Source organism: Oncorhynchus tshawytscha, linkage group LG20, assembly GCF_018296145.1.
Source record: "Oncorhynchus tshawytscha isolate Ot180627B linkage group LG20, Otsh_v2.0, whole genome shotgun sequence".
Taxonomy (NCBI): domain Eukaryota; kingdom Metazoa; phylum Chordata; class Actinopteri; order Salmoniformes; family Salmonidae; genus Oncorhynchus; species Oncorhynchus tshawytscha.
Window position 1 is genome coordinate 4628128 of NC_056448.1, and position 25941 is coordinate 4654068.

The window sequence follows — 25941 nt, forward strand, 5'->3', positions numbered from 1 at the left end:
GTTAATGCAGATAGTCCGGGTAGATATTGAATAATGATACAGCTTCTACCCCCCACCCCCACGCCATAATACTGCTAAATAGTTAAATAGTCATTATAATTCAACAGTATCACCATGGGTGCCATGGAATTTGTGCTGAGGGGAAAACACTTGCTAAGCCTATACAGTGCGAAAATTTAAAAAATATATATATATGTAAAAATGTAATTCAATATCGATATGAATTTTTCATAATTCAACAAGGGTATTTTTATTTTATTGTCCTTGAGACCTGACTTGGAGTTGTGCTTGTCTCCTGATGAAATAGTTTTGGTTAATGCCGCCGCCTAGCGGTCAAATAATAACATCACACATCGACCCATTTAATGCCGAGGACCAATGAAAACGCCGTACGTTTTCTTAGCGCGGGAAAGAATGATGTCGACAACTACATAGGTAAACTACGGGGAAAAGGCGAAGACACACACCCCACGGAAGCCAGTTTTGAGACGTCGTTTTCGCATAGTTTCTCATTTCATCTTGGATAATATCCTTCGAGGTGCTATGGCTACAGAACGGAGTCCTGAAATATGTGGGAATGTCCCGGATGTAACGTTGTCAACGCCAAAGGGGAAGGACTTCTCTACAGCTAAAGGGGCTCATAAAAGGTACGAAAATAGTGTTCCACAAAGTCCCAAATCTTGTTAACTGGACAGGGTCAAAGCTACCTTTTTTATAGCGTGGGGTGACACTATTGTAATTGCTCCACATTCAAGGTACTTTTCTATCACGGTGTCGTAGTTAGCGTCTATTCAGTTGTTCGCTGAAAGGTTGTGATGCTTCATCTTTGCCGCTAGGTGGCGGTAGTGTAGCGTTATTGAATGTTACACGTTTGAAAACTCAATACAACGTACAAGGCAGGCAGATTACTTTTTTTTAAGATGCTATGCTCAAGTACATCTAGAGTAATAAACCAATATATTGAATGGTGCCACACAATGGACTTTTCCACAAGCTAACTGCACTTCCATCAAGGTACAAACTACCTGGCAGAGAGTACTAGTTTCATTTTCATGAATCAATTAAGTTTGTGGTTAAAGCAAATTCCATAGTGTGGCACCATTTCAACATCTAGGTTGAATAATCTAGGTTTATTTCACATTTATCATGCCATTCCCTCTTGAACACAACTTGATATAACTTTGTGACAGGATCTTGAACGTAATCTTACCTACCTTATCTTTAGGCCTAGATCCCTGATAACCTGGCCAGACTCTTCTACACACTGAGATGTGGCATGTGATACTATTCCAACTAGGTTATAGATCAGTGATTTCATTGAATATGAAATATTCTACTTGCTTTCTTTTTCCTCCCCTTAGGACCCCATACTCGGGACACACAAAAGTCCGTTCCAGCTTCAAATCACCTGTAAGCCTTCTGATGTGGAATTGCTTTTGCATATCACACACACACCACAACATGTTTTGGCATCATCATAGTCATTGTCTTTCCCCAGGTCCAGACCTCCAGTACTGGCCCTGCCAAGCCTGAAGAAGAGCTAGAGGAACTGAAGAGGAGACGGGCAGAGTTAGACTCTGAGATTACACTGTTGGAGAAAGAGTGTGTACAATGGGGAATAGAGTTGAATAGTAGAGCAGTTTAAATGTTGTTCCTTAAGATGTCCTTCACTGTGGTTATTCTACTGAATAGAGTGAAAATCTTTTACTTGTTGATTAGGTTGTGTGTTATCTGATAGTGTTGTCCAATATTTGCAATAACATTAACACTTCGGTTTCTATACTGTTATCAGTTCACAAACAACACATTGACAGTATAAGATGAAACCATGTCTGTTGAGAGACTAACAACACATTGACGGTATAAGATGAAACCATGTCTGTTGAGAGACTAACAACACATTGACGGTATAAGATGAAACCATGTCTGTTGAGAGACTAACAACACATTGACGGTATAAGATGAAACCATGTCTGTTGAGAGACTAACAACACATTGACGGTATAAGATGAAACCATGTCTGTTGAGAGACTAACAACACATTGACGGTATAAGATGAAACCATGTCTGTTGAGAGACTAACAACACATTGACGGTATAAGATGAAACCATGTCTGTTGAGAGACTAACAACACATTGACGGTATAAGATGAAACCATGTCTGTTGAGAGACTAACCAATTCATGTGGATTTCTACAGTGGGATCAGAGTTGATGAGTTGGAGCAGCACATCGACTTGCTACATGAGTACAACGACATCAAAGACATCGGACAGTCACTCGTAGGCAGGATAGGTGAGGCCTACACACACACACAGGTGTACACAGTATACAAACACACACACACAGATTTTCACATTCACTAACTACTCTGCCACAATCTAATCAGCTTTGGTGGTAGTAAAATGTTTTTCTTCCATTCAGTAGAATAGCCATAGTGAATGACATCTCACGGACTGACCATAATATCATTTCAACTCTGCTACTTTAGTTATTCAAATCATTTCAACTCTATTCTACTTTTCTGAAAGCTCCATTGGTTACATTAAGTCAGGCAAGCACAGATCGTGTTGGAAATGATTTCAAACTGTTTTATGTGTGTGTGTGTATGTGTGTGTGTTGCAGCAGCCCTGAGAGGAGTGACCACTCGAGACCTGTACGGCCAATTTGGGCTTGAGCTGGATGACTGAGGGAGAGTGAGTGGGTGCCCATCCTATGCTCTGCCCCCTCCAGAACAAGAAGAAGAAGGGGGGCTAAGTTGCGTTCTTCAACAGTCTTTTCTTTGGTGGGTGTTTGGCGCGGTATGGCCTAATCTATATCGGTAGAACCATGTGTGTAGGCAGCACACCGTACACAATGGCCCTCTGGGCCAACAACAAAAGTGGAAATTCAGAACAGTACCGAGTCTAGAATTACTTGTTGCACATCGTTCTCTTCTACTAACCCCCCCCCCTGTTTTATGGGTCTTGAGTGTTGACAAACTAAGAGAACGGATGAATCTAAACTTCAAAACGGAATCTACTTGCTCTCCTACATTGCACTCTTATAAGAGAGTAATGCATTTATTTCCATTAAGTATAGTAATGGTGCATACTCTGCTTCAGAAGTGCAAGGGAAAACCGACTTTCAAACTGACATCTGCTCTATTTCCAAATGTAGTGCTGGCAAGTTTATTAGTAAAACAAATGTTTTACTTCATAAATGTATTATATTTGCAAATGAAGTTCTGGCAAGTTCCAATAAAATAACTATTTGTGCAGAATGTTTTTGACTGCATGTTCAGAGAGAAAGTGAATTGTCCCGCCAGTGTCTTCAGAGGTTTTTGTTGGGCTTGTTTATTGGAGGAGAACGTTCTGTTGAAGATCACTGAGGAGAATGATTGTCACTGATTGATTTTTAAAAATAAGAGGTGCCTTGGCATAATCTGTGGAAACCACTAATATTTTGTCTTGAGCTGAAAGTGTCTATAAGAAGTGCTACCGCTCTGCCCAGATGATCCAATGAGTAGTGAGGTAGGCTTTGTGTGTTTTATCTCCTCTTTAGCATGAGTCAATGAGCATACCCAGTGGACACAAGCTAGTTGTTTCAACTTCGTTTTTCAACGTGTCATGGACAGTACATTGGATTTGCAAAAAGTCATCAATTTAAACTTGTTTTTTGAGGGTGAAATTTCAGCCATAGAATTGTCATCATGGTAACCCATTTTCAACACAGACAAACCTTGTATGAAATATATTCAATTTGTGCCTTTGAAACATCAGATCTTCAACGTTCTATCCACTATCGGAAAAAACAAAAGGCTAGGCAGCACCTCCTACTGGAGAATTGATCTATCTACAGCTATCCATTTGGTCTTTACTTTCCCGAGATAATCCATCCACCTGGCAGGTGTGGCATATCAAGAAGCTGATTAACAGCATGATTATTACACAGGTGCACCTTGTGCTGTGGACAATAAAAGGCCACTCTAAAATGTGCAGATTTGTCACACACAGCAATGCCATACATTTGGAGATTTGGCAGTATGGATGAATGCCGGTTTCAACTGTACCGGGCAGATGACAGACAGCGTGTATGGCGTCATGTGGGTGAGCAGCTTGGTGGCGGTGAGGTTATGGTATGGGTAGGCATAAACTACGGCCAATGAACACATCTCCAACTAAAATTCAAGTTAAAGAATGGGATTAAGCCAGTGGCTCAGATTAAACTATCCGAGCCTTAGATACATGTCCTTTAAATGTTGATTGTTGGTTGAGTTGTCAACCTAACACAATTCTACGTGACTTTTGTAAATAGCCTACCTTACAAACTAATGTGAAAGTTTTTATTCAACCTTAAAATGAGTAACACAATCCATGGTAACATGTTGAGGTGACTGTAACTATACAAGTCTTATGTAATCATAGAATGTGTGTTCAAGATAGCAAAGGTTTCTGGTCTGTGGAGATCTTCACATAAATACATATCTGTGCAGAACCTCGAACAGCATTGATCACTTACACAATGATTTTTAAAAAATGTAACCTCAACTGCAATACAGGTCATGTGGTTGTGCTATTAGTTGAAGCACAGTGATAACATATTAAGGTGTTGTATAAATACAACATATCTTACATTGTATTCCCATTTAAACTTTATTGTGCTTTTTTGAGTGGGTGAGTAAAGGTTGAAATTCCATTAATCAACGTCTCAACCACAAATGACCCGAATTTCCATGTTGAATTGATGTGGTGTGCCCAGTGGTTTCAGCTGACTATAGCCTACCGAACTGGCCAACTGTTTATTCACACTTCCTGCTTTAGAAAGAGCCTGCAAAATAGCAAGCAACCGCAAGGCACGCTCATGAAATAAAAAGGGCTTTCTGTAAATGATCAAGTATTATCCTGTGATAATTTTCGCAGCCTAAAAACAATTGCCTGCACAGTGCCTCACTGACTATATTGCCATAGAATAATGTGGTTATGGTGTGAAACGAATGCCTTATTGAACCCTGCACCTACCTCGGTCCATATCTGAGCATCCGAACAGTACCAGTGCTGCGCTCTAGTGGAGGCCTGGGTTTATTATGGGCAGACTAGAACTACCGTTATGCGCAGGTCTGGTACAGTGAGCGGCTCCCACGATATGACTGTATACGGTGATCTACCCTACCCTACGATTTGATGCTGTGAGGGTTTTACGTGCGTCTCATAGACCCGCATCAGGCCTATGTCACTACCGGGTGGAAACGGTCGTGCACCCACTCGTCTACAGGGCCGCATTTCCTTGACAGGATTTCTGAGGCAAGCTCCACCTCTATCGGAGTCAATTATAAACTATGGGCGCTGTGATTCGTCGTAGGTCATGCCACTCATCGTTTACACATAACAGTGTATACGAAGGGGGCAGGCTCAACTAAGAAAATTATAGTCATTTGAATTACTGTAGCGAGAGAGCTCATGGCTACAATAAAGCTGAAGAAAAAAAATGATACTGACGATATGAATTAGCTGATGATTTAGATGGGGGAAAAGTCGAACCAAGGAGGCAGGCGAATTTGATATAATCCTACGGGAGGAAGGGCAGTTCGCTGAAACCCTGGTGTGTGTGCTGTGTGTGTGTGTGTTGGGTGTGTGTGTGTTCCAACGCACAAGTAAAAGCCAGAGAGCGGTGGAAGGCTTTGCTAAGCCGATCAAGGCGGAATTGTAGACTACAAAACGGGTTCCACGTCCGGTGTAATACGCACATTATTGTGATTGTGGGGGACGTGAAACAAGGTATGTCAAAGAAGAACACTCACACCACTGTCATTTCTATTTCCCTCAATGGTCTGGTTTCCGGCTCCATGATTATTTAGTAGCCTAGTGAGGTCCGAATAGCGTAGGCTTCACCAACTGTCCTTTAACAACCTTGCCAGTGTATGGAAGCCTGTGTTTGAATGGACCAGGTTCGAATCTGTTGGACGATTCTATTCCGTTATGTAGAATACCCTAATATTATATCTTGTCAGTGCCAAGAGAGCGTGTGGCCGAAAATCGGGCAGCGTTGACACACTAAATTGAGAGGCTACAGAATAGCCACCACCACTTTCATGCTGGTGTGTATTTCGTTGCGCACTATAGCGACACATGCAACCTTGCTGATGTTGCTATCACCTTACATAAATCGATCGACACCATGGACGTTCGATCGGATGTACATGGTTGAAGCCTTTTAGAGATGTAACGGTTCTCATTTATATTTGGTCGAGTCGCGCACATGGAAATAGCTGCTGGTGTTGGTGGAGTCTTTTTTAATTTCCCATCAGCAGTGAGCCTGCCTCTCTCTCTCTCTCTCTCCCTACTACCGCAGTACTGCTGCTGTGATGCTACTGTACGCGCGTTTAAATTTCCGGGATGTAGGCTATAGCTATAGACCATCTATAGATGCGCAGGTTGCCAAACATTCTCATTTTCCAAGCCCCTGCGTATGTTGTGATGTTGAATGATGATTTATAGCCTAAATAGTCATATTATTTAATCGCAGCGATGTTTAATCCTCTTCTGTGGGCCATAGCCTAGGCTACATTCTAAATGTATGTAGCCTATTGCCATGCTGGCCAGATGGTGTTCTATCCGCTGATGATGAGCACTTTGACGCAAGCGATAATTTGTTATCACAATCATGCTCCCGCCTCCTAACAGAAAATATTAGAAATAAGAATCATGTGTTCTTGTTGACACCGATTCAGAGATAGGAACCTTTATCTGATGCGACTATCTCATTAACAAAAGGCACTGGCCATATCAGGTAGCATTGAGATGGACCAACGTCAACAAATTATTGTTACCGCCGATGTCCTCTGCCCTCTGGCTCTGTGCTGGTTCTGATCTGTATGTCCAACAGTAAATAATACATTTTTTATGTCATCTGTGAGCCCAAGCCTGTGCTGTAAGTGGACAAATAAAATTGTAACAAACAACATTTCTCACCTGTAGCCTACTGCATAGTCTACTGCATAGCCTACTGCATACTGACATGACACTAATGGCTCATAGCCAGTTTTATAATTCTGTGATACCAAAATATGTCATAGGCAGAGACACCTTTTGGCTTTGTTTTTACATCAATATGGTGCTGGCCTGGTACCTGGCCTGGAGAGCCCTTGTGGTCAGGACATTCCCCAAACTGGACCTTGCAAAAACTAATCAAAATCACATTTTATTGGTCACATGCTCCGAATACAACAGGTGAAGTGCTTTACTTATGAGCGCATTCCCAACAGTGCAGAGTTTTTAAAAAGTAAGACAAATATTTCAATAAAACAAGGAAATGGTAACACAATGAAAACAATTACAAGGCTATATACAAGGAGTACCAGTACCGAGTCAATGTGCAGGGGTACGAGGTAGTTGAGGTAATACAGTATGTACACGTAAAGTAGGTGTAAAAGTGACTAGGCAATCAGGATATATAGTAAACAGAGTAGCAGCAGCGTGTGGGAAAGTGTGTCTATATGTGAGTGTGTGTTGTGTCAATATTCATGTGTGTGTTTTGTGTGTATGTAGTGTGTGTGTGTGTTGGAGTGTAGTGTGCGTAGAGTCTAGTGAGTGTGCAAGAGAGTCAGTGCAAAACAATTAAGATAATAAAAGAATAGAGGGGGTCAATGTAAATAGTCCGGTTAGCCATTTGTTCAGCAGTCTTATGGCTTGGGGGTAGAAGCTGTTCAGGTGCCTTTTAGTCACAGACTTGGTGCTCTGGGTATCACTTGCTATGTGGTAGCAGAGAGAACAGTCTATAATTTGGGTGGCTGGAGTCTTAGACAATTTTTTAGGGCCTTCCTCTGACACTGCCTGGTACAGAGGTCCTGATTGGCAGGGAGTTCTGCCCCAGGGAAGTACTGGGCTGTATGTACTAACCTCTGTAGCACCTTGCGGCCGGATGCCAAGCAGTTGCCATACTAAGCGGGGATGCAGACAGGCAAGATGCTCTCAATGGTGCAGCTGTAGAACTTTTGGTTGTGCCCTCTTTTTTAAAAAGTATTATTATTATAATTTTTTTAATGTAACCTTTATTTAACTAGGCATGTCAGTTAAGAACAAAATCTTTTTTACAATGACGCTGGGCCAATTCACGACTGTGTTGGTGTGTTTGGACCATGATAGGTCCTTAGTGATGTGGACTAGAGGTCGACCGATTATGATTTTTCAACGCCGATACTGATTATTGGAGGACCAAAAAATAATGAAACCTGTTCAATTTGATTTAAATAAGTGTTGGAGAAGAAAGTAATATGTGCCATGTCAAATATGTGCCATGTAAAACGTTTCAGTTCCTTGCTCAGAACATGAGAACATATGAAAGCTGGTGGTTCCTTTTAACATGAGTCTTCAATATTCCAAGGTAAGAGGTTTTAGGTTGTAGTTACTATAGTATTTATAGGACTATTTCTCTCTATACCATTTGTATTTCATATACCTTTGACTATTGGATGTTCTTATAGGCACTTTAGTATTGCCAGTGTAACAGTATAGCTTCCGTCTCCCTCCTTGGCCCCTACCTGGTCTCAAACCAGGAACACATCGACAACAGCCACACTCGAAGCATCGTTACCCATCGCTCCACAAAAGCCGCGGCCCTTGCAGCGCAAGGGGAATAACTACTCCAAATCTAAAAGCGAGTGACGTTTGAAACAGTAACAGCGCCTACCCAGCTAACTAGCTAGCCATTTCACATTGGTTACACCAGCCATTAGGCTGATAGGCTTGAAGTCATAAACAGCGCTGTGCTTGCGAAGAGCTGCTGGCAAAATGCACGAAAGTGCTGTTTGAATGAATGATTACGGGCCTGCTGCTGCTCAGTCAGACTGCTCTATCAAATCAGACTTAATTATAACATAACACACAGAAATACGAGCCTTTGGTCATTAATATGATCAAATCCGGAAACTATCATTTCGAAAACAAAACGTTTATTATTTCAGTGAAATACGGAACCGTTCGGTATTTTATCTAACGGTTGGCATCCATAAGTCTAAATATTCTTGTTACATTGCACAACCTTCAATGTCATAATTACGTAAAATTCTGGCAAATTAGTTCGCAATGAGCCAGGCAGCCCAAACTGTTGCATATACCCTGACTCTGTGTGCAATGAACGCAAGAGAAATGACACCATTTCACCTGGTTAATATTGCCTGTGAAACTGGATCAGTAGTTATAACTAGTGATTATGATTGATTGTTTTTTATAAGATAAGTTTAATGCTAGTTAGCAATTTACCTTGGCTTCTACTGCATTAGCGTAACAGGCAGGCTACTCGTGGAGTGCAATGGTTAGAGCGTTGGACTAGTTAACTGTAAGGTTGCAAGATTGGATCCCCTGAGCTGACAAGGTGAAAATCTGTCGTTCTGCCCCTGAACAAGGCAGTTAACCCACAGTTCCTAGGCAAACATTAAAAATAAGAATGTGGTCTTAACTGACTTGCCTAGTTAAATAAAAGGTATAAAAAAATACATTTAAAACATAATCGGAAATCGGCGCCCAAAAATACCGATTTCCGATTGTTATGACAACTTGAAATCGGCCCTAATTAATCGGCCATTCCGATGAATTGGCCGATCTCTAATGTGGACACAGAGGAACTTGAAGCTCTCGACCCGCTCTAATACATATTGCAAAGGACTCCTTTTTGAAAGGCTGTGAGGAAAAAACATGTTATGAAGCATTCTTAGAAATGTTACGAAGCATAAACTAGACCTTTACTTTCCTTTACTTGTAATTTAGCATAAAGCCTATCCAAAAAGGCATGTAGTGTAGGTCTAAATCTGGAAGTTATAAATAGGTAGGAAGATGTTTAAAGGGGAAAATGGATGTGGAATACAGAGAACCTCTATAGAGATTTAGAACAGAGAACGGTTCGAGTCCCCTCTATTCTGATCGAGAAGAGCCTGAATGATCAGAATGGATCAGCAACATCCCGACCCCGACCCCACCATACCCAGCTGTGAATGCTGCTCAGGAAAGGCTCGGAGGCAGCGAATGTCAAAGGTCGCATTTTTAGTCGCCTTCCTCATCTAGATAGGCAGGGTGTAGGCCTATGCACGGTTACACTTGACACATCACTAATTCAGTAGACGCTCCTATAAAGAGAGACTTACAAAAAGTGCATTCAGCTAAGGAAGGCGAGTCTACCACACACCACAGGTTCATTGAAAGTGCAACCTCTGTGCTAGAATAAAATGACATACCAGTAAATGAAAGTAAAGGTCTAGTTTATGCTTTGTAACATTTTCTAATGTTTTTTTCCTCACAGCCTTTCACAAAAATCACGGTGTCCTTTGCAACATGACAGGCAAATGCCCTGTCGTCACGTCACCGACTGTACAGTAACTTGTGTTCAGAACTTGGGACCACTGATTTTAAAGCCCTTAGAAAATATTCTTGAAAATTGATAGAATGTGTTGACATTGTGACTTGTGTTTCCTACTCTCCAGGATGATGCGCCTGGCCTGCTGCACTGTCCTGCTCTTCGTGCTCCGTCTCCTGGTGGGCCTGCCCTGGTTCCAAGTCCTCCCCTCCATCCTCATCTTCTACCTGGGCTCTGGAGGTTGGAAGTTCATACACATTTTTGCCAAGACCATCGGCAGAGACATACAGTGAGTGGGAGTATAGTGTGGGCTGCGGTGTGTGTGTGTGTGTACCTGTCTACAAGTACACAGGTTTGTTTTTCAAGTCACTCAGAAGCCTGTTTTATGGAAACATGTGTGTAAGTCCTGCTTGGTTTTAAGACCTTTCAAACAACAGATCATTTGACCATGGCTAAATAATTGTGTAATCGTCTCCAGCAAAAAAAAGCAGCATATTCCTGTAAGACAAGCTAAAGTGTGTGACGGGGGGGGGAGTGTTGAGGACTCCTGAGGTTTGTCTGTGTTGTGACTTCACAGCTCGCTCGACAAGACCATTGGCCGACACCTGGAGTGAGTAGGGGGTTAGGGGTATGTGTGTTACGTTCCCCAGCAAGAAAACCAAAAATTGACGCTCAAAAAGTAAGGAGAACTAACGAAGAGTCACTGACAACAAGCATAACTGAACAGTTGTGGTTTTAAGAGGGGTCTGAAAGACACTCATCTGGGTGTCCACTGAAAGCTGACGAGCAACAGAGACCTAAAAGAAACACACCATGAGCACCCACTTAGTTTGCCCAAGAACAAGCAAACAAAATTTAAAAACAAACTGAAAGACAGGAAGCAAAGCAAAAAAGTGGAGCGAAACGACAACAGGAAGTCATTGCTCCTTAAACCAGTTTACAGCTTTGCAGAACAGATTTTCTCAAACAACAAATGCGACTAGGACTAGGAGTGCAAATGTCTCCTACAAGAACATGATCATATTCCTGTAAGACAAGCTAAAGTGTGTGACAGAGGGAAGAGTTGAGGAGTTAATCAGGTCAGGTATGGAGGGATATTTCAGAGAGAACAGAGACATAGCGCAGACACACGAGAGAGACAGGTGCTGAGGTTTCTCTGCGTTATAAGCTGTTCACCATTTTTATTCTTTTAACCTTTTATTTATACAGGTTTTTTTCTCATTGAGATAACATCTCTTTTCCAAGAGAGACCTGGTCCAATAGCAGCAGGGGGAACAACGTGTCAGACAAAACCATGGTGACAGGTACAGCCACTACCCCTCGTCCCCAAGTAACCTTTCAATGTTTGCAGATCTGAACGGTCTGGAATGGTGTAGTGGTGTTGACCTTACAGATCTACAAACATTGAAGGGGAAGGAGAATCGGTTGTTACCCGTATCTGTCACCCTGCTGAGCCAAGCCGAGCTGAGTTGTACTACTCTAGCCTGGTTGTGCGTCCACCATGGTTCAGACAGGAAACGTCACGTATTAGTTTAGCCATTCATTCGAAGATTGCAATACACGCAGTACTGTACGTTAGTCTTGGCGTTAGGCTTTGCTCCTTCGGGGCTCACTGACAGATGTAATAATTCCGTCAGAAAACAAGGTACTGCTATACCAATCCCCCTGACCGAAAACAAAAGCCGAGCCCAAACAGGTGGAGGCTGGGGTGGGTGGTGGGAAAGCAGGAACACAGACAGGCATAGCGAGTAACGCATGTTACAGCATTAGCATGTCACCGAGAACACCAGCGCATAGCTTGTGCACGGCAGCCATCGGAGTATGTGTGCGTTAACCTGGTTGACTAATAGACCACCATTTAGTTTTTATTAGGATCCCCATTAGCTGATGCCAAGGCGCTACTCTTCCTGGGGTCCAAAAAGGAATGAAACAAGAAACGACACACCACAGCAATAATCTACATCATAAACGCAACAAAACATCACACAATACATTGTGCACTATACAAATGTACAATGCACCATCATTGCCATTACAATATTGTAATGTGTGTGTGTGTGTGTGTGTGTGTGTGTGTGTGTGTGTGTGTGTGTGTCTTCACAGCTATAATAAGGTACGGTGATGAATCAAATTGGTGCAATATCAGCTGATGCAACACTCGTGTTTCCTGTATGAGCCTTTTGCTCTTTATTTCAGACAGGAAACCATTTATTAGACGATGACAATACATGCAGCAACATTAGCAGTGGAGCTCGGCTCGCTCCTTCAGGGCAGCTCACTGCATGTCCGATATAACAGGCAGATATCAAGGTATGCTATACCAATCCCCAAAACTCCAAAAGGTATGCTATACCAATCCCCAAAACTCCAAAAGGTATGCTATACCAATCCCCAAAACTCCAAAAGGTATGCTATACCAATCCCCAAAACTCCAAAAGGTATGCTATACCAATCCCCAAAACTCCAAAAGGTATGCTATACCAATCCCCAAAACTCCAAAAGGTATGCTATACCAATCCCCAAAACTCCAAAAGGTATGCTATACCAATCCCCCCAAAACTCCAAAAGGTATGCTATACCAATCCCCAAAACTCCAAAAGGTATGCTATACCAATCCCCCCAAAAAAACTCCAAAAAAAGGTATGCTAACAATCCCCAAAACCAATACCAATCCCCAAAACTCCAAAAGGTATGCTATACCAATCCCCAAAACTCCAAAAGGTATGCTATACCAATCCCCAAAACTCCAAAAGGTATGCTATACCAATCCCCAAAACAGCCAATGGACTATGTTCACGGCAGGCTCACGCCACCAAGAGCTTTTATGATCACCTACGTAATATGGTTGCTACTGCATATGTGTGACGTGAAGGATAAACTACGTGTAAGCTACAGCAAGCACACCGTACTGAGATAGCTTCTCAGAAAACCACGAGTCGGCTTGTTGGCCATATACCACACCCCCTCGGGCCTTATTGCTTCATTGCAGAGAGAATGCCAAGAGTGTGCAAAGCTGTCATCAAGGCAAAGGGTGGCTCCTTAGAAGAATCTAGAATGTATTTTGATCTGTTTAACACTTCTTTTTTTTGTTGGTTACTACATGATTCTATATGCATTATATCCTGGTTTTGATGTCTTCACTATTATTCTACAATGTAGAAAATGGTAAACATCAAGAAAAACCCTGGAATGAGTAGGTGTGTCCAAACTTTTGACTGGTACTGTATATAGTAGTATTTATATGCAGTAAAAGAGAAGCAATGTAGCTATTAGACCCCAGGGCTGAGAGTAATGACACGATTAGCCATTACTGCAGTAACTCATCTAGGCTTCCACAATCTCTGTTCGTAAGCAGCAGAGGCCAATGATCTTGAGGTTAAGCTGGGACCCATTGAGAAGCAGTAGCAGCGTCCATGCTGGAGTGGGCTGTCTGTAGCTCAGAGCTCGCTCTCAACGCTGGTCGAAGGAACCGGAGCCATGATGAGTTGCAGTATCTTGTCATTTTTGCTAGCATCATTGTTCGACAGAGGTTCGCCAGGTGCAGCCCGTGGTCAGCATGCAGTTAGCATAACATGAACGAGAGGACAAAGGCAGTGTTAATTCTAGTGATGACAACTGATGTTCCGTTGCTAGTCTTAAATTCATGGAGTGTATGAGAATACAATTAACATGGGAGTGGTCATAAGCGGCCAGAACCTGAGAGATCATACAAGATTTAAAGGGATGGAACATATGGTGTCCTACGGAATGACGAACCCATAAGAGCCATCACACAGACCGCCTCTGGAAAAGCGCCAGTGTAAACCCAACACCATTGCTTTAACGTCAAAGTCAAACTTGTGTTCTAATGAGAGACGAGAGATACTCTTTGATATACACGATGGTCGCTTCTTCGTAGGCCATGAAGAGGAGGTGGTCAGATGTTATTCCCGAGCAGACTACACGCGGAAGGGTCCTGACACCTAAAATCAACTGAAACCCTGCTATCGGACCGTTGGTGAGGAAGGCGGCATTCGCCTGAATGAGATTTCTAAAAGGAAACGAGACAAGGCGAGAACCAGATGCAGACACAGGAGGCAGATGGTTTGAGCTCTGTTTATTATAGTCCAAGGGATAGACAGAAGGCAGGCCAGGGACAGGCAAGGGTTCATAGCCAGGGCAGAGTCCAAAAGGGTACAGGGCGGGAGGCAGGCTCGAGGTCAGGGACAGGCAGAGTGGTCAGGCAGGCGGGCCCAGTGTCAGGGCAGGCAGAGGGGTCAGGCAGGCTCGAGGTCAGGGACAGGCAGAGTGGTCAGGCAGGCAGGCCCAGTGTCAGGGCAGGCAAAGATCAAAATCAGGAGGACGAGAAAAAGAGAGACTGGGGAAAAACAGGAGCTGAGAGAGAGAAGTTCTGGTTGACTTGGCAAACAAGACGAACTGGCACAGACAGAAAACACAGGTATAAATACACAGGGGATCATGGAGAAGATGGGCGACACCTGGAAGGGGGTGGAGACGAGCACAAGGATAGGTGAAACAGATCAGGGTGTGACAACATGGTTATATGACAGAGAACACCGTACAGAGAGAAGAGCTGACATTAGACTGCGGCAGCTCTGCACAGCTCAGCCATGACATACCAACATATACTGTGCATCTGGAAATTATTCAGAACCCTTGACTTCTTCCACATTTTCTTACGTTACAGCCAATACCACATAATGACAAAGCAAAAAAAAGGCTAATTTATAAAAAATGTAAAACATCAATATTACATTTATTACAAGTATTCATACCCTTTACTCAGTACTTTGTTGATATGTGTGGAAACGAGCCCAAGCATGGTTTACACAGATTTGTGCCTACGCGTGACTGATAAATGAGGCCCCTGGTCTTTTGCCTAAATCTTAAGTGTGAATTGTTAGCTTCTATCTGCAATATTCCAGTCAAGGAAAAGTAACATAATTTGGGATTACCACAGTTTAGGATCAACCGGAAAGATGCTCATTAAACTTCAAGCCTATTATTGCAACAAAACAAAAAACTAAAAAGTTGAACCAATGGTTGCAGAGGGATTTATCCTTGAAAATGTTGAGTGTTGCTATCTAAATCTGAGGGGCTCCAGGCTTCCTTACGCAGCTCAGTCCCAACATCTTGATAACAAAATGGGTAAATCTGTTGACCAGCTGCTTTTCAACGTCATACGGAAAAATGGTACACGTTATATTAGGAAATCTGTCGGTGTCCATTTTTGTGGATTTCCCTACTTTGAATAATACTTTTAAGGTAAATTGGACATTCCCTAATAAATAATACAACTTCAACTTGGAATTTCATCCCTCATATCATCTCCCGTTTTGGTGGCTTCAATTTGTTTCTGCTTTGCAACTACAACATTGATGAGATTCCTACAGAATCATCTGCTTTTCATCGACAAGTGTTCTGAGCGTGGTCATTAATATATAACCATACTTTATCCCCACATAGGTATTTCATTTGGTACGATAAGGATATTATTTGTATAGAAAATACTTGCTCCCTCAGAAAAAGAACAGATGCTTTATTTCAAGGGAATGTTGTATCTATTCATGATGTCACAACTCACTGGAATACATTTGTCAATAATATCTGTTGGAAAAAAAGGTTTGGTTATTACCACTCAAATACCTGCTTGTTAACAAGGTCAGAGGTCTCTTTCAGGATGATATTTAAGTGTTACCCTGCGAATCATTACCTGAAGAGACAAACAAAAGACATATTAACGTTAACTGTACTTGTTGTGATGAGCATCCAGAAACAGTTTTGCATTTATTTAGTCATGGTCTACATGAGATTAAGGCAAGATATTTGTAGATTTACAATTGATGACTTGTTTGTTATGGGAGAATACTGCTCTGGATTTCCTTAACTATAATAAGGATAAAGAAGAAAAATGTACCTCTTAAATTTGCTAATGTCATATTCATGAATGTAAATTCATTAAAGGGATAGTTCACCCAAATTACAAAATTACACATTTGTTTTTCCTTAGCATGTAAGCAGTCTATCGACAAGGTATGACAGCAATCCATGCTTTGGTTTAGTTAGAATTTTAACATTTTATTTAACTAACTGGGCAAGTCAGTTAAGAACACATTTTTATTGTACAATGATGGATTACCTCTGCCAAACCCTCCCCTAACCCAGACGACGCTGGGCCAATTGTGCGGCGCCCTATGGGACTCCCGATCACGGCCGGTTGTGATACAGCCCGGGATCGAACCAGGGTCTGTAGTAGCAGTGAGATGCAGTGCCACTCGGGAGTAGTTAATTGAAAACAATCACAGTAACATACTCAATTGTTACCCATAAATTATTTGATATTGATATAAAATGGCTACATTGGACTTTTAAGAATACAGCATAGAATTGTAGAAATTTCTCAATTTGAACTTTGATACCAGATGCAAAACAGAGCTCGATGTTATTGCTTTATTACTATGTACATCACGTCCACTGCAGAACAACATCAGGGTCGTGTTCATTAGGGCACTTAAGTTTAGGTCGTCCCTCCCTGTTCAAACTGTTTCTGTCTGTTTGGTGCCGAGTGAACACAGCCCAGTTTACTACCATGTCTCAACATTCAGATTAACATTGTTGTTCTCTTTAGACTCTTAGCACCTTTGAGCTGTTGTTGTATTCTCACCCTATCCTTCACCTCCTTCCACCCCCACAGTGCAGCGGGCGTCCTCATCAAGGTGAAATGGAACGTCAAGCGTCACCTGCGGGAACGAAATACCCTCCCGAAGATCTTCGCAGAGACCGTGCGTCGCCATGGGGACAAGACAGCGCTCATCTTTGAAGGCACCGGCGAGAAGTGGTCCTTCCGGCAGCTGGACGAGTACTCCAACCGCGTGGCCAACCTGCTGCTCCAGAGGGGCTTCGTGGAAGGGGATGTGGTGGCTCTCTTCATGGAGAGCCGATCCCAGTACGTGGGCCTCTGGCTGGGCATGGCCAAGATTGGTGTGGAGGCGGCCCTGATCAACTTCAACCTGAGGCTGGAGGCCTTGGTGCACTGTGTCACCATTTCCAACGCCAAGGCTGTGGTGTTTGGCAGCGAGCTGACTAAGGGTGAGGAGAGGGGGGGTTGGTGGAGGGAGGAGAGGATTTTAAAAAATTAATATATCTTTTTTTTCACCTTTATTTAACCAGGTAGGCTAGTTGAAAACAAGTTATCATTTGCAACTGCGACCTGGCCAAGATAAAGCATAGCCGTGTGAACAGACAGCAACACAGAGTTACACATGGATTAAACAATTAACAAGTCAATAACACAGTAGAAAAATAATTAACATTTAAAAAAAAATAGTCTATATACATTGTGTGCAAAAGGTTTGAGGTAGGTGAATAATTACAATTTAGCAGATTAACACTGGAGTGATAAATGATCAGATGGTCATGTGCAGGTAGAGATATTGATGTGCAAAAGAGCAGAAAAGTAAATAAATAAAAACAGTATTGGGATGAGGTAGGTAAATTGGGTGGGCTATTTACTGATGGACTATGTACAGCTGCAGCGATCGGTTAGCTGCTCAGATAGCAGATGCTTAAAGTTGGTGAGGGAGATAAAAGTCTCCAACTTCAGCGATTTTTGCAATTCGTTCCAGTCACAGGCAGCAGAGAACTGGAAGGAAAGGCGGCCAAATGAGGTGTTGGCTTTAGGGATGATAAGTGAGATACACCTGCTGGAGCGCGTGCTACGGGTGGGTGTTGCCATCGTGACCAGTGAACTGAGATAAAGCGGAGCTTTACCTAGCATGGACTTGTAGATGACCTGGAGCCAGTGGGTCTGGCGACGAATATGTAGCGAGGGCCAGCCGACTAGAGCATACAGGTCGCAGTGGTGGGTGGTATAAGGTGCTTTAGTAACAAAGCGGATGGCACTGTGATAAACTGCATCCAGTTTGCTGAGTAGAGTATTGGAAGCCATTTTGTAGATGACATCACCAAAGTCGAGGATCGGTAGGATAGTCAGTTTTACTAGGGTAAGTTAAGTTTGGCGGCGTGAGTGAAGGAGGCTTTGTTGCGAAATAGAAAGCCGATTCTAGATTTGATTTTGGATTGGAGATGTTTGATATGAGTCTGGAAGGAGAGTTTGTAGTCTAGCCAGACACCTAGATACTTATAGATGTCCACATATTCTAGGTCGGAACCATCCAGGGTGGTGATGCTAGTCTGGTGTGCGGGGGCAGGCAGCGAACGGTTGAAAAGCATGCATTTGGTTTTACTAGCGTTTAAGAGCAGTTGGAGGACTAGGTGAGGAAGTGGGGGGATGGTGGGAGTGGACGGAAGGAGTGATTGGTTGAGTGACAGGTTGCTTGGGGGACGGACGGACGGAAGGAGTGATTGGTTGAGTGACAGGTTGCTGGAAGCAGGGCGAGGCGGGGGTTGGTGGAGGGAGGAGAGGATGGAGGTCTAGGTGAGGAAGTGGGGGATGGTGGGAGTGGACGGAAGGAGTGATTGGTTGAGTGACAGGTTGCTGGAAGCAGGGCGAGGTGGGGGGTGGTGGAGGGGGAGGAGAGGATGGAGGTCTAGGTGAGGAAGAGGATGGGGGGATGGTGGGAGTGGACAGAAGGAGTGATTGGTTGAGTGACAGGTTGCTGGAAGCAGGGCGAGGCGGGGGGGGTTGGTGGAGGGAGGAGAGGATGGAGGTCTAGGTGAGGAAGTGGGGGATGGTGGGAGTGGACGGAAGGAGTGATTGGTTGAGTGACAGGTTGCTGGAAGCAGGGCGAGGGGGGGTGGTGGAGGGAGGAGAGGATGGAGGTCTAGGTGAGGAAGTGGGGGATGGTGGGAGTGGACAGAAGGAGTGATTGGTTGAGTGACAGGTTGCTGGAAGCAGGGCGAGGCGGGGGGGGGGTGGTGGAGGGAGGAGAGGATGGAGGTCTAGGTGAGGAAGTGGCGGGATGGTGGGAGTGGACGGAAGGAGTGATTGGTTGAGTGACAGGTTGCTGGAAGCAGGGCGAGGCGGGGGGGTGGTGGAGGGAGGAGAGGATGGAGGTCTAGGTGAGGAAGTGGGGGATGGTGGGAGTGGACGGAAGGAGTGATTGGTTGAGTGACAGGTTGCTGGAAGCAGGGCGAGGCGGGGGGGGTGGAGGGAGGAGAGGATGGAGGTCTAGGTGAGGAAGTGGGGGATGGTGGGAGTGGACGGAAGGAGTGATTGGTTGAGTGACAGGTTGCTGGAAGCAGGGCGAGGCGGGGGGGGTGGTGGAGGGAGGAGAAGATGGAGGTCTAGGTGGGGGGGATGGTGGGATGGTGGGAGTGGACGGAAGGAGTGATTGGTTGAGTGACAGGTTGCTGGAAGCAGGGCGAGGCGGGGGGGGTGGTGGAGGGAGGAGAGGATGGAGGTCTAGGTGAGGAAGGGGGATGGTGGGAGTGGACAGAAGGAGTGATTGGTTGAGTGACAGGTTGCTGGAAGCAGGGCGAGGGGGGGGGGTGGTGGAGGGAGGAGAGGATGGAGGTCTAGGTGAGGAAGTGGGGGATGGTGGGAGTGGACAGAAGGAGTGATTGGTTGAGTGACAGGTTGCTGGAAGCAGGGCGAGGCGGGGGGTGGTGGAGGGAGGAGAGGATGGAGGTATAGGTGGGGGGATGGTGGGAGTGGACGGAAGGAGTGATTGGTTGAGTGACAGGTTGATGGAAGCAGGGCGAGGCGGGGGGTTGGTGGAGGGAGGAGAGGATGGAGGTCTAGGTGAGGAAGTGGGGGATGGTGGGAGTGGACGGAAGGAGTGATTGGTTGAGTGACAGGTTGCTGGAAGCAGGGCGAGGCGGGGGAGGGGGGTGGAGGGAGGAGAGGATGGAGGTCTAGGTGAGGAAGTGGGGGATGGTGGGAGTGGACGGAAGGAGTGATTGGTTGAGTGACAGGTTGCTGGAAGCAGGGCGAGGCGGGGGTGGTGGAGGGAGGAGAGGGGGGGGTGGTGGAGGGAGGAGAAGATGGAGGTCTAGGTGGGGGATGGTGGTGGGATGGTGGGAGTGGACGGAAGGAGTGATTGGTTGAGTGACAGGTTGCTGGAAGCAGGGCGAGGCGGGGGTGGTGGAGGGAGGAGAGGATGGAGGTCTAGGTGAGGAAGTGGGGGATGGTGGGAGTGGACAGAAGGAGTGATTGGTTGAGTGACAGGTTGCTGGAAGCAGGGCGAGGCGGGGGGGGGTGGAGGGGGTGGAGGGAGGAGAGGATGGAGGTCTAGGTGAGGAAGTGGGGGATGGTGGGAGTGGACTAGGGTGGGGGATGGTGGGATGGTGGGAGAAGGAGTGATTGGTTGAGTGACTGGTTGCTGGAAGCAGGGCGAGGCGGGGAGGGTTGGTGGAGGGAGGAGAGGATGGAGGTCTAGGTGAGGAAGTGGGGGATGGTGGGAGTGGACGGAAGGAGTGATTGGTTGAGTGACAGGTTGCTGGAAGCAGGGCGAGGTGGGGGGGTGGTGGAGGGAGGGAGGAGAGGATGGAGGTCTAGGTGAGGAAGTGGGGGATGGTGGGAGTGGACAGAAGGAGTGATTGGTTGAGTGACAGGTTGCTGGAAGCAGGGCGAGGCGGGGGGGTTGGTGGAGGGAGGAGAGGATGGAGGTCTAGGTGAGGAAGTGGGGGATGGTGGGAGTGGACGGAAGGAGTGATTGGTTGAGTGACAGGTTGCTGGAAGCAGGGGGGCGGGGTGGTGGGGGGGTGGTGGAGGGAGGAGAGGATGGAGGTCTAGGTGAGGAAGTGGGGGGGATGGTGGGAGTGGACAGAAGGAGTGATTGGTTGAGTGACAGGTTGCTGGAAGCAGGGCGAGGGGGGGTTGGTGGAGGGAGGAGAGGATGGAGGTCTAGGTGAGGAAGTGGGGGATGGGGGGTGGGAGTGGACGGAAGGAGTGATTGGCTGAGTGACAGGTTGCTGGAAGCAGGGGCGAGGCGGGGGGGGTGGTGGAGGGAGGAGAGGATGGAGGTCTAGGTGAGGTGGGGGAAGTGGGGGATGGTGGGCTGGTGGACGGAAGGAGTGATTGGTTGAGTGACAGGTTGCTGGAAGCAGGGCGAGGCAGGGGGGGGTGGTGGAGGGAGGAGAGGATGGAGGTCTAGGTGAGGAAGTGGGGGGATGGTGGGAGTGGCTGGAAGGAGTGATTGGTTGAGTGACAGGTTGCTGGAAGCAGGGCGAGGCTGGGGGGGTGGTGGAGGGAGGAGAGGATGGAGGTCTAGGTGAGGAAGTGGGGGATGGTGGGAGTGGACGGAAGGAGTGATTGGTTGAGTGACAGGTTGCTGGAAGCAGGGCGAGGCGGGGGGTGGTGGAGGGAGGAGAGGATGGAGGTCTAGGTGAGGAAGTGGGGGATGGTGGGAGTGGACGGAAGGAGTGATTGGTTGAGTGACAGGTTGCTGGAAGCAGGGCGAGGAGGGGGGGTGGTGGAGGGAGGAGAGGATGGAGGTCTAGGTGAGGAAGTGGGGGATGGTGGGAGTGGACGGAAGGAGTGATTGGTTGAGTGACAGGTTGCTGGAAGCAGGGCGAGGCGGGGGGTGGTGGAGGGAGGAGAAGATGGAGGTCTAGGTGGGGGGATGGTGGGATGGTGGGAGTGGACGGAAGGAGTGATTGGTTGAGTGACAGGTTGCTGGAAGCAGGGCGAGGCTGGAAGGGGGGGTGGTGGAGGGAGGAGAGGATGGAGGTCTAGGTGGGGGATGGTGGGAGTGGACAGAAGGAGTGATTGGTTGAGTGACAGGTTGCTGGAAGCAGGGCGAGGCGGGGAGGGGTGGAGGGGGTGGAGGGAGGAGAGGATGGAGGTCTAGGTGAGGAAGTGGGGGGGGATGGTGGGAGTGGACGAAGGAGTGATTGGTTGAGTGACTGGTTGCTGGAAGCAGGGCGAGGCGGGGAGGGTTGGTGGAGGGAGGAGAGGATGGAGGTCTAGGTGAGGAAGTGGGGGATGGTGGGAGTGGACGGAAGGAGTGATTGGTTGAGTGACAGGTTGCTGGAAGCAGGGCGAGGCGGGGGGGGTGGAGGGAGGAGAGGATGGAGGTCTAGGTGAGGAAGTGGGGGATGGTGGGAGTGGACGGAAGGAGTGATTGGTTGAGTGACAGGTTGCTGGGGGGACGGACAGAAGGAGTGATTGGTTGAGTGACAGGTTGCTGGAAGCAGGGCGAGGCGGGGGTGGTGGAGGGAGGAGAGGATGGAGGTCTAGGTGGGGAAGTGGGGGATGGTGGGAGTGGACGGAAGGAGTGATTGGTTGAGTGACAGGCTGCTGGAAGCAGGGCGAGGCGGGGGGTGGTGGAAGGAGGAGAGGATGGAGGTCTAGGTGAGGAAGTGGGGGATGGTGGGAGTGGACGGAAGGAGTGATTGGTTGAGTGACAGGTTGCTGGAAGCAGGGCGAGGCGGGGGGGTGGTGGAGGGAGGAGAGGATGGAGGTCTAGGTGGGGAAGTGGGGGATGGTGGGAGTGGACGGAAGGAGTGATTGGTTGAGTGACAGGTTGCTGGAAGCAGGGCGAGGCGGGGAGTGGAGGAGAGGATGGGGGGTGGTGGAGGGAGGAGAGGATGGGGGGGTGGTGGAGGGAGGGGAGAGGATGGAGGTATAGGTGGGGGATGGTGGGAGTGGACGGAAGGAGTGATTGGTTGAGTGACAGGTTGCTGGAAGCAGGGCGAGGGGGGGGGGTGGTGGAGGGAGGAGAGGATGGAGATCTAGGTGAGGAAGTGGGGGATGGTGGGAGTGGACGGAAGGAGTGATTGGTTGAGTGACAGGTTGCTGGAAGCAGGGCGAGGAGAGGGGGGGTGGTGGAGGGAGGAGAGGATGGAGGTCTAGGTGGGGAAGTGGGGGATGGTGGGAGTGGACGGAAGGAGTGATTGGTTGAGTGACAGGTTGCTGGAAGCAGGGCGAGGGCGGGGGGTGGTGGAGGGAGGAGAGGATGGAGATCTAGGTGAGGAAGTGGGGGGATGGTGGGAGTGGATGGAAGGAGTGATTGGTTGAGTGACAGGTTGCTGGAAGCAGGGCGAGGCGGGGGGGTGGTGGAGTTCCAGGGCATCCAAAAACATGAACAAAGGCTCATAAACCACCAATTGGACTACCTTAGCCTCATTCTGGAGTTCCAGGGCATCCAAAAACATGAACAAAGGCTCATAAACCAACCAAACGTGTCCTTTTCTTTTGATGCAGATGTTGTACCTATAAAATTGTGTCATACCTAACTTTATCTGCAACGTTATAATCCATTTTGTTGAACTCAAGCTATCATTTCTGCCGCAAGCATATTGCCTTGTACTTCCTCGTTCCTCTCGCTACTGCGCGACATACACATACTGTACACACTTTTATGGTCATTATATGCTGCTGTTACTCTGTTCTTTTATTTTACTCTTATTATTATCTATCCTGATACCTAGTCACTTTAGTTTATTGTCCTTCTGAAAGGTGAATTCATCTCCCAGTGTCTGGTGGAAAGCAGACTGAGCCAGGTTATCCTCTAGGATCTTGCCTGTGCTTAGCTCCATTCTGTTTATTTTTTTATCCTGTGAAAACTCCCCAGTCCTTAACCATTACAAGCATACCCATAACATGATGCAGCCACCACTTATTATTATCTATCTATCCTGATGCCGAATCACTTTACCCTGCTTTCATGTACATATCTACCTCCAATATCTCGTACCCCTGCTCATTGATCTGGTACTGATACTCCCTGTATATAACTCTATTCTTGTGTATTTATTTTATTCCTCTTCTGTTAAAATTGTATGATTATTATTATTTTACTCTGCATCGGTCTGCATTCTCTTGGGAAGGGCTGGTAAAGCATTTCACAGTAAAGTCTATACCTTTTTCTATTCGGCACGTGTGACAAATGCAATTTGATTTCATTTGGTTCAGGAGCAGTCAAGCCAGTCCACAACAACGTGTCCACTAGCTAGCTAATATATATATATATATTTTATTTCAAACTACTACGCAAACACGTCCAACATGTCTGCCTGCGAACACGAGGAGGAAGTGTTCCAAATTTGCAGGCCAGCCTTTATTATATTTGAACTGGAATACACAGACGAGGAGCCTCGACAGGAGGATGACAGAGAAGGGAGAGAGAGAGAGATGTCTAATCTATAGTAAGAAGAGGAAGGACACATGACTATTAACTGTGTAGAGATGTCCTGTTCAGACTAATGATAAAGCATACAGTACATATCAAGTCTTATGTCCTTTATATCTATAAGTCAGGAAACCCTGCATCCCTCTGTGTTTTAAACATGCCAAATGCAGTCAGCATATTTTCCTGCTGAGAGAATGCAGACCGAGTAGTTTTTATTTTATTTGTGTTTCTGTGAAATTAACTTTTAACTCACTCTCTCCTGTCATTTCTCTCTCTCTCTTTCTCTGTCTTTCTCTCTCCCACTCCCTCCCTCCATCGTCCAGCCATGTGTGAGGTACACAGTTCCATGGGGAAGACAGTGCAGATGCTGTGTTCAGGGGACTGGGACCCCAAACAGGTTCCTGTGGGGACAGAGTGCCTGGAGCCTCTTCTGGATGCTGCCCCCATCCACCTGCCCAGCCGCCCAGACCGCTGCTTCACAGGTCAGTCAATCTGTCACTCAAAAAATCCATCCAATCACACTCAGACACTGTATAACGAGCCAGACCTGGGCTCAAATAGTTTATTCTTACAAATATTTTGAGCATTTGATTGAACCTGTCTGAAGTGCAGTGTTTCCACTTTTGGGACTATTCCATTGCTTCCATTGCGCTAGCCAGGCAAGATCAATCAAGCCCATAGTTGTTATGTTTTGTCCACTGTTTTCTATTCTATTTCCTTTATTTTGACTGTGTTTTTCACGTATTTGTTTTTGTATGTGTTTATTGATTTCTTGTCTCTCTCTTGCAGATCGTCTGTTCTACATCTACACATCTGGGACTACTGGGATGCCCAAAGCTGCCATTGTGGTTCACAGCAGGTAGGCACTAAGTAGCTCCTCTTCTTTCTCTCTCTATTCTCTCTCACTCACTCCCTCTCTTTGTTTCTTGTCTTTCTCTACACTATCTCTCATGAGCTCCTTTTCAAAGAGGAGTGTTTGTAGAAAGAGGAGTGTGGTCTCTCTCTCTCTCTCTCTCTCTCTCTCTCTCTCTCTCTCTCTCTCTCTCTCTCTCTCTCTCTCTCTCTCTCTCTCTCTCTCTCTCTCTCTCTCTCTCTCTCTCTCTCTCTCTCTCTCTCTCTCTCTCTCTCTCTCTCTCTCTCTCTCTCTCTCTCTCTCTCTCTCTCTCTCTCTCTCTCTCTCTCTCTCTCTCTCTCTCTCTCTCTCTCTCTCTCTCTCTCTCTCTCTCTCTCTCTCTCTCTCTCTCTCTCTCTCTCTCTCTCTCTCTCTCTCTCTCTCTCTCTCTCTCTCTCTCTCTCTCTCTCTCTCTCTCTCTCTCTCTCTCTCTCTCTCTCTCTCTCTCTCTCTCTCTCTCTCTCTCTCTCTCTCTCTCTCTCTCTCTCTCTCTCTCTCTCTCTCTCTCTCTCTATGAAGTATTCATGCCCCTTGACTTATTGCACATTTTGTTGTGTTACAGCCTGAATTTAAAAATGTATAGATGTATTCTCTCACACGATACCACATAATGACAAAGTGAAAACATGTGTTTATAAGATTTTAGCACATTTATTGAAAATTAAATACAGTAATATGTCATTTACAT

At 46.1% G+C, this 25941-nt stretch overlaps 2 protein-coding genes across 3 annotated transcripts in view; both read left to right on the forward strand.

The window, feature by feature from the left end:
• Positions 1 to 364: 364 nt before the first annotated feature.
• Positions 365 to 3258, forward strand: swi5 (SWI5 homologous recombination repair protein). 2 transcript variants are annotated; one of them, XM_024403963.2, is made up of 5 exons: positions 365 to 647; positions 1362 to 1410; positions 1499 to 1602; positions 2200 to 2294; positions 2628 to 3258. In XM_024403963.2, the coding sequence occupies exons 1-5, from the start codon at positions 544 to 546 to the stop codon at positions 2687 to 2689; spliced, it is 414 nt and encodes a 137-aa protein (XP_024259731.1). In that variant the 5' UTR covers positions 365 to 543; the 3' UTR covers positions 2690 to 3258. The 2 variants fall into 2 exon arrangements, with proteins under 2 accessions (XP_024259731.1, XP_024259730.1); XM_024403962.2 differs by having other exon boundaries at positions 369 to 647; positions 2625 to 3258.
• Positions 3259 to 5374: 2116 nt separating this feature from the next.
• The window catches only part of slc27a4 (solute carrier family 27 member 4), a 55415-nt gene continuing 34848 nt past the window's right edge, over positions 5375 to 25941 (forward strand). The window contains exons 1-5 of the mRNA XM_042302084.1: positions 5375 to 5755; positions 10453 to 10614; positions 17020 to 17414; positions 24685 to 24843; positions 25151 to 25220. Coding sequence (XP_042158018.1) covers positions 10454 to 10614; positions 17020 to 17414; positions 24685 to 24843; positions 25151 to 25220 — 785 coding nt within the window. The 5' untranslated portion in view covers positions 5375 to 5755; position 10453. The remainder of the gene's footprint in view (positions 5756 to 10452; positions 10615 to 17019; positions 17415 to 24684; positions 24844 to 25150; positions 25221 to 25941) is intronic.

Excerpts from the sequence above, each read along its gene's own strand:
- swi5 (XM_024403962.2), top strand. The coding sequence starts at position 544 with ATGGCTACAGAACGGAGTCCTGAAATATGTGGGAATGTCCCGGATGTA. Across the intron at positions 1,411-1,498 it reads GTTCCAGCTTCAAATCACCT|GTCCAGACCTCCAGTACTGG; the intron begins GTAAGCCTTCTG and ends GTCTTTCCCCAG. Across the intron at positions 1,603-2,199 it reads ATTACACTGTTGGAGAAAGA|TGGGATCAGAGTTGATGAGT; the intron begins GTGTGTACAATG and ends GGATTTCTACAG.